An 8458-nucleotide genomic window follows, 5' to 3' on the forward strand; every position below is an offset into this window, starting at 1 on the left:
AGCCAACTTTTTCACTCTCCACTTTCACTTTCATCAAGACGCTTTTGAGTTCCTCTTCACTTTCTGCCATAAGGGTGGTGTCATTTGCATATCTGAGGTTATTGATATTTCTTCCGGCAATCTTGATTCCAGTGTGTGTTTCTTCCAGTCCAGCGTTTCTCTTGATGTCCTCTGCATATAAGTTAAATAAACAGGGTGACAATATACAGCCTTGACGAACTCCTTTTCCTATTTGGAACCAGTCTGTTGTTCCATGTCCAGTTCTATTGTTGCTTTCTGACCTGCATACAAATTTCTCAAGAGGCAGATCAGGTGGTCTGGTATTCCCATCTCTTTCAGAATTTTCCACAGTTTATTGTGATCCACACAGTCAAAGGCTTTGGCATAGTCAATAAAGCAGAACTTGTAGGGTGTGTCAATTGTAATTTAATAAGGTGGTTAAAAGGTATAAAATAAGCATTTACCTGAAAGTCATGTTTAATGGATGCAACATACAGGAATTTATTTTTTGTTTTTCTTCATTGCCCATCTAAAATAATTTCAGGTATCTATTATAACTATTTTCATGTTTTTAATCAGCACTGAAACTATTTTGTTAGTTAATAAGCCATGAAGTCAGTTCCTGTGGAGGTATCCATATGCTCACTATATCTAAATTAGAAACTTGTATCAGCCTTATCCTAGTTCTGCACTAACATATCTCTGTTTAGCCCCCTCAGAACACCACCTTATACAGTGCCTGCACACACTGGGTGTAGCCAGAGCTTAATAGTAATTTATGTGAATGCCTGTTAAGTCAGGGGAGGAGAATGCATGTGATTCACGATTTCCTTTTATCTACTCTAAACTTCTAAATCAATGCCCTTCTGATTCCCAGAGGTGATTCCATTCTTCGCAACCTTAGCTCTTAAAGAGCTATCTGCCTAATAATGACAGATACAGTAAGTTAAACACAGCATTTTTTAGCCTCATGCAGACTTAACATTGTACCATACAGTGTTAGGACTTGCTGAAAACTTCATAATCAAACATTTTATGTCCCTTGTAGCAGGATTTGTCATTTTAAGTAAAATTGTTTATGTTTGAGTATCCAACTTATATAACTGATGAAGGTGGAAAATTATATCATGCAACTTGAAATAGTAATTCTATGGAGTTGACACTTGAAATGTACTTAATTGAGTTATCAATGGGTAGTGGGTATGTTTTTACTTCTTAAATAGGAAAGACATTAAAATTAAGCCGAACAGTTCTCAAATTTTCCATATTGGGAAACAGCTCTTGATCTGGGGAAAATTAAAAGTTTGAGATTGCTAATAAACATAATTTGAAGTAAACATAATTCGCTCACCTCCCACTACTCATACTGTGACCCTTTCTTCTTTTATTGTGGCCCCATATCCTTACACTTATGTATCCCTCTTCTTTCTTTATAGTCACCCACCCCAAAGGCTGGTCACTTCATTTTAACAGAAAATTATTTAAGACTTAAAATCCTTTCAGAAGAAAAGTAGCTTCTATAGCTGAAGCCATAGTAATAATAGGGTTGGAAAATTGATCAATTTACTTGACTTCTGCTTGCCAGTAGTGGTTTAGGTCATCCGGAGTCTTAGCAGTTGAAAGCCAAAAATAATCATCTCGTATCAAAATCTTTCCTATTGCCTGTGCCTCCCTTCTATCCCACTGACAGCAAAGCCTGTCTCTTCAGTTCCTGGTTGCCTGCCCAGTCTTTGGACCATCTGTCCTGTCTGGTCTTATGGTTTGGGTTTCCTCCTGCTTTCTGATTTCATGCCTGATTTCAGCCAAGAATTTTTCTCAGTTGTTGGTGTTTGTGGCTGTCTCATCTTTACCTAGCTCCTAATTTCCATCTTGTTTTAAACCTCAGTCTCTCCTGTACCAGCTTCTGCTTTCACATTTGACACATTTCAAAACACTGCTTCACTTCCTACCCAGTCTCAGTTTTAAGAGCAGCCCCATCATGCCCTAACTATGCTACTTATTGAGATTAGTGCTCTGAAAACTCAACCTTGACTGGTCTTGGAGAGAGAAAAGGCAAAGAATCAAACACCACTTGTTCATTTTCATTAATAATTATAGCAATTGTACATTTTCAATTAGTGGTTAAGTAATTGTTCCGTCATCATTTTAAAGTATATCTGTTTTGGTTTTTTTTTTTCCGCACAAAGTAACTCACAAAAATGGCTGCTACAACCCTCTTCACCTATAACCCAAAGGTGATCTGGTTTAGCTACTGAACATTTAGGAGCAGTAGAGGTCAGGAATCTTAGAAAACACTGAATCCACAGGGAGAATGTATTGCCAGCCAGTCACAGTTACCCAGATTATGCTGTTGGGTTCATTAATCCTGTTACTTTTTAGAAGAGGACCGTGTGGTTTGGTAGATGGAATAAGAGGTCACACTTCTGACAATATCTTATCAAAGAGGGAATCAGTAAGACTTACTCTTTACGCCCTTTTCTTTCAGAATATAAAGGTACATTATTGACAAGTATTAATTGTCATTATACTCTGATTAAGCAAATATTTCCATGCCTTTTGGGCTTCCCTGGTGGCTCAGACAGTAAAGGATCTACCTGCAACGTGGGAGAACTGGGTTCACTCCCTGGGTTGGGAAGATCCCCCTGGAGGATGGCAGGGCAACTCACTCCAGTATTCTTGCCTGAGGATTCCCATGGACAGAGGAGCATAGCAGGCTACTGTCCATGGGGGTCCAAAGAGTCAGACACAGTTGAGCAGCTAGACACAGCACATGTAACTTTTTCTTCCTGGCTGCCTTCTTAAGACACTGGCAGTCATCCTGGAATTGGTCTTCCACTCTCTACCGTGTGTACATGTATGTGAATGTGTGCATATGCAATTTTCCTTATGTCTTCAATAGCATGTATTTAGTTATCTGGTTATAATTATTTTTTCCTGTGATGAGCATTTGTTTCTTCATCAGTTGTGACCAACTATGCCAGGGCTAGTTGTCTTCTAATAAATCTATTGACTCTTAAGTAACCAAAATATAAAAAGGAATGCTCATTTAGGAGCTCAGTTAATCTGAGTCAATTATGCAGATATAAACCAATATGTGAGATTACCAAGGACATGCCTCTTTATGACTCCTGAAAGGAAATACTAACATAAAATTCTCTTCAAAATGTTCCTATTTAAATTTTCTGTTTACAATGTTAAATACTTTGACTCATATGCTATGTACACATCATTATGACAGACAATGTCATGGAAAATAGTCCTCAGACTGTGGTGGGCTTGGCACTTTTGAATCTATGGGACGTCACGGTGGTCTTTCCTTATAACCAGTTCAGCTTTACATTGCATCATTCTTTCTAATGTGGTATCCTTTGTATTATTATAGTAATATTTAAGAAATTAAGAACAACGTTTTTCTGTGCTTGGATTTATTTGGATCTAACTTTTCAGACATCACACTATGTTTGCCTTCAAAGATGTGGTTGCCTTGGTGTCCTACAAAGTAGTCTTTACTTAGGGAAATACCATCATAAAAATAAGTATGCTGGCTAGACAGTGTGTCTTCCAAAGATTTGTATCAGATGACAACTTGAAAATGTCCTGTGGTGAATTTCAATGCTTACTTTCCTTTCTGTGGCCTTGTGTGCTTTCAGGAAAACGAAAAGAAGTATTAACCATGCATTTGTTAATCCAATTTATGGGAACTGGAGGAACCCAGAGAAAACAGAGGTAAGTAGCAATGATAAACTGTATTGTCTGAGAAGGGAAAACACAAGCACTTGCACTTGCACACACACACGCACACACACACACACACACACACAGAGTGTTGTCTGGACAGGTTCCCATATCATGGTGAAGAGGTATGTTTTAGTGGACTTATTTCTCCACCAGAGAGATGAGATGGGAAGGATTTTAATTCTCTCTAAATATGCAGTGAGGATTTTCCATTTCAGGACAGTTTCAATCTGCTTATAGAAGAAGTTCACTGTTAAATGACTTTGTGGTCATAGTTCATACCAAGAAAGAGGCAACAACTCTGGAAAATATCAGTTTAACTGACAGAGTATTAGTCGTCTCCTCACAGTAACTCTTCATGGACTGTTCTTCGTATTTTATTCCCAAACACAAAAGGGAGAATAGCATTCTGTGCTCTCTTTCAGTTCAGGTGTGGGCTGTGAGGGCTGTTACCTGATAATTTAGACAGAGAAAGGAGAAACTGAAGTGTGTTACATCTTTCTTGGCCTTTTTAACGGCTACTCCTTATGAGTGCAATATGGAATAGGCTGGAGAGAAAATGTCAAGTAAAATCCCTCTCATCCCTTTCTTAAGTATGTAATATGAGCATCCATTTGGGTATAAAACAGGATTAGCCATGACACATCACGTCTGTGTGAAAGCTTCCTTACATCTGATTTTAGAAATATCGTATCAAATTAATTCTGTTGTCAAAGTGAGCATATGTTAGAAAACCAGTTTTTATTTTTAATGAAAGTCAGTCACAAACAGTTATTACTATTACTAAAAATAAGTAGCAGAGGTGGTTTCCAGCGTATTTGAGTTACGTGATCAAAGACTAATAAAACACTTGACTTTTTAAATTTCTGTTACCTGATAACTTGTGCTTCCCTTGTGGTTCAGCTAGTAAAGAATCCAGCCTGCAATGCAGGAGACCTGGATTCAATCCCTGGGTTGAGAAAATCTCCTGGAGAAGGGAAAGGCTACCCACGCTAGTATTCTGGCCTGGAGAATTCCATGGACTGTATAGTCCGTGGTGTTGCAGAGTCGGACACAACTGAGCGACTTTCACTTTACCTGATAACTTAGAAGAGGAAGGGAGAAATTAAGGGCATTACATCTTCATTAATGACATAATACACTCTGTGTGTGTGGTTATGTTAGAAATGAAAATAAGTAAGATATACCTAAGAATACAGAATTAACTTGATTTCAAGTCAATTAAGTCACAGAGCAAAAATGAAAACATAGTTCTACTCAATGGATAATATTAATAAATAAGAAACAAAAGTAATGTATCTTCTTGACAAAGTAGGAAGGTGTAACATAAATGTATTTTTATTTTTACTAAAGAAAAGAAAATTTAATCTTTTTAGTCTTTAGTTTAACTTTTAGAATCTGAAAGTTACAAATGATTTAAGGAAATAAAATGTTTTAAATTTGACATTTTTTATCAATCATTCCTCTTTCATGTTGTTTCTTTCCATTAAGAATGGCTAGAGAAGAAATCCTGTCATAGCTCTCAACTTTTGTTGCTTTTCTGATTTCTGTTGTTTCAGAAACAAATAACTTTGTATTAATTAAACTAAGTGCACCTTTCCTGACATAACAGAGAAGTAGACTTCTCAGAAAATACCCTTGTGAACACTCTTAGAGAAAAATTCTCATATTCTGATATACAAATTTAGAAGATAGTGTATTGAAAACCACGGACCCATCAGCCAACATCTACAGTGATCAACCCATAGTCATTCTTGTTTCACTTCTGCTGCCACCCATTCCCTCCACCCACCAGAATGGTGGTGATATTTTTAAAAATAGGCTTTATTTTCTTTGAGAAATTTCAGGTTCAGGACAGAAGGTACATGGACTTTCTATATATCCTGTGTCCCCACACATGCATAGCCTTTCCCATTATCAACATCTCCAACAAGAGTTATACGTTTCTTACAACTGATGAACCTACACTGACATGTTGTTATCACCCAGAGTCCATAGTTTACATTACAATTCACTCTTTGTGTCAACCAGAGTGTTTTTAAGCAAATTCCAGTATCATTTAATTTTACCTGTAAAGACTTCAGTTATACTAGGATAAATATATTAAAAAAATATATAACCACAGTATCACTTGCAAACACTTAACAGTAATTCTGTGACACAATCAAAGATTCCATCAGTGTTCAACCTATCCCATTTGTCTCATAAGTAAGTGTGTGTGGAGGGGTTGTACTTTGTTGTTGTTGGTATATTTTTAAAATCAGGATCCATATAATTTATGTGCATTCAAATTGTTAGACATGTCTTTGCTGCTGCTGCTGCTGCTGCTGCTAAGTCACTTCAGTTGTGTCTGACTCTGTGCAACCCCATAGACGGCAGCCTACCAGGCTCCTCTGTCCCTGGGATTCTCCAGGCAAGAACACTGGAGTGGGTTGCCATTTCCTCCTCCAATGCACGAAAGTGAAAAGTCAAAGTGAAGTCACTCAGTTGTGTCCAACTCTTAGCGACCCCATGGACTGCAGCCTACCAGGCTCCTCCGTCCATGGGATTTTCCAGGCAAGAATACTGGAGTGGGGTGCCATTGCCTTCTCCAGACATGTTTCTAGTCTCTTTTAATCTCTAGATTTTGTTTTCTATTTTCCCTTTGCAATTTATTTGTTGAGGAAATCATGTTGGTTGTCCTACACAACTTTCCATGTTTTAGATTTTCTAATATATACTGCAAAATATAATTCTCCCAGCTGAAAGCTGTTGGCTGTTGTTTTTTTGTAAATATTTTTATTTAGTTTTATTTAAACTAACTATAATTAAAGTAACAAACTTAAAAACAGTGCCATAGAAAGAAGCAGTCAAGATCCTGGCTACTGCATTCCCCCATTGCACCAGAGGTGAGGATGAGGCAATGGCTCCTTTGCTCAGAGGATGCTGGGCACACACCAAGAAGAGGCCTGTGTCAGTGGTTCGGGCAGTATGGACTGGAGGTGTTGAAGTAGGAGTCACAGATGCACTAGTTATTACTCCAGTGAAAATCCATTAAAAACTCACTGCATGATCTGGGAAAAAGTCTCTTATTTTAAAGTCTAAAATCATAACTCTTTCGATGTGTTTTTCTTTAGAGTTCTGTATACTCCTTCTCAAATCCATTATATGACACAATATCAGGAAGACTGGAGACTATATCTAATCGTCTCAAATAGTGTGATCAAGATCATCAAGATTGGGACTTCCCTGGTGGTCCAGTGGCTAATACTCTGCACTTCCTCTGCAGAGGGCACAGGTTTGATCCCTGGTCAGGCAACTAAGATCCCACATGCTGCATGGCATGGCAAAAGAAAAAAAAAGAAAGAAAACAAAAAGATCAAATATGATCTCGTATCCAGTCTGTGAACTCTGATAGAAACTCATCTTATCCAATAGTAAAACTGGAAGGGATTTGGAATACCACTCTAATTATTACAGTTACAAATAAATTTTCTTATAGAATATTTTGAATGTTTTCATGGAATCTGAATTAGAACTTTATCTTCATTATATATCTGAATATTTTAATAAAATGTCCCACTTAAGTTTCTTGTTTTCTTTTAACTTTATTATAGTTATTTTTTAAAGGATGAATCAAATTGTTTCAGATTCTGAATATAAAGAAGTTTTCAGATGCTTATTTATAGTCCATTGGGCTTAGAAATAAAGTTGAACTGACTACAAACCAGCAGGAGTGGGTGGACAAATACAGTAATCCTCATCAACATAACCGTGAATAAAAGGTATTTCTGTATTTGGAAAAAAAGAATATGATAAATTATCATCTTGAACTTTCCATCTATCTTTACATAGATATAAAAATAATGCTAAAATATATGTTAACAAGCTTTGTTTTTCTGAAAAGAATAGAGAACCCAGAAATAAACCTGCACACTTATGGTCAATTAATCTGCAACAAAGGAAGCAAAAATATACAATGAAGAAAAGACAGTCTCTTCTGTAAGTGGTTCTGGGAAAACTGAACAACTGCTTATAAAAGAATTGAATTAGAACATCTTCTCACACCATATACAAGAATAAACTCAAAATGGATTAAATAATTAAATGTAAGACCTGAAACCATAAAACTGCTTGTAGAGAACATAGGCAAGCATATGTAAATTATAGCAATATTTTTTGGATCTGTCTCATAAAGCTGGAGAATCCCATGGATGGAGGAGCCTGGTGGGCTGTGGTCCATGGGGTTGCTAAGAGTCGGACACAACTGAGCGACTTCACTTTGACTTTTCACTTTCATGCATTGGAGAGGGAAATGGCAACCCACTCCAGTGTTCTTGCCTGGAGAATCCCAGGGATGGGGGAGCGTGGTGGGCTGCCGTCTATGGGGTCTCACAGAGTTGGACACGACTGAAGTGACTTAGTAGCATAAAGCAAAAGAAACAAAAGCAGAAATAAACAAATGGAATCTAATTAAACTTAAAAACTTTTGCACAACAAAGGAAACCACTGACAGAATGAAAAGACAATCTACTGAATGGTAAAAAAAATATTTGCAAATGGCATAACCAATAAGGGGTTAATATCAAAAAAGTATAAACAGCTCATACAACTCGATATCAAAAAAAGAAACAAATGGGCGAAAGACCTGAATAGACATTTTTCCTAGGAAGAATACAGATGGCCAACAGGAACAAAAAAAGATGCTCGACATCAGTAATCATCAGAGAAATGCAAATGGAAA

At 37.1% G+C, this 8458-nt stretch overlaps 1 protein-coding gene across 1 annotated transcript in view; it reads left to right on the top strand.

Annotated features, from left to right (window-relative positions):
• The window catches only part of MALRD1 (MAM and LDL receptor class A domain containing 1), a 559293-nt gene extending 552361 nt beyond the window's left edge, over positions 1 to 6932 (top strand). The window contains exons 39-40 of the mRNA XM_010859895.1: positions 3651 to 3726; positions 6852 to 6932. Of these exons, the coding sequence (XP_010858197.1) occupies positions 3651 to 3726; positions 6852 to 6932 (157 nt within the window). The remainder of the gene's footprint in view (positions 1 to 3650; positions 3727 to 6851) is intronic.
• Positions 6933 to 8458: the final 1526 nt, after the last annotated feature.

This window comes from Bison bison, unplaced genomic scaffold (assembly GCF_000754665.1).
Source record: "Bison bison bison isolate TAMUID 2011002044 unplaced genomic scaffold, Bison_UMD1.0 scf7180017864461, whole genome shotgun sequence".
NCBI lineage: Eukaryota > Metazoa > Chordata > Mammalia > Artiodactyla > Bovidae > Bison > Bison bison.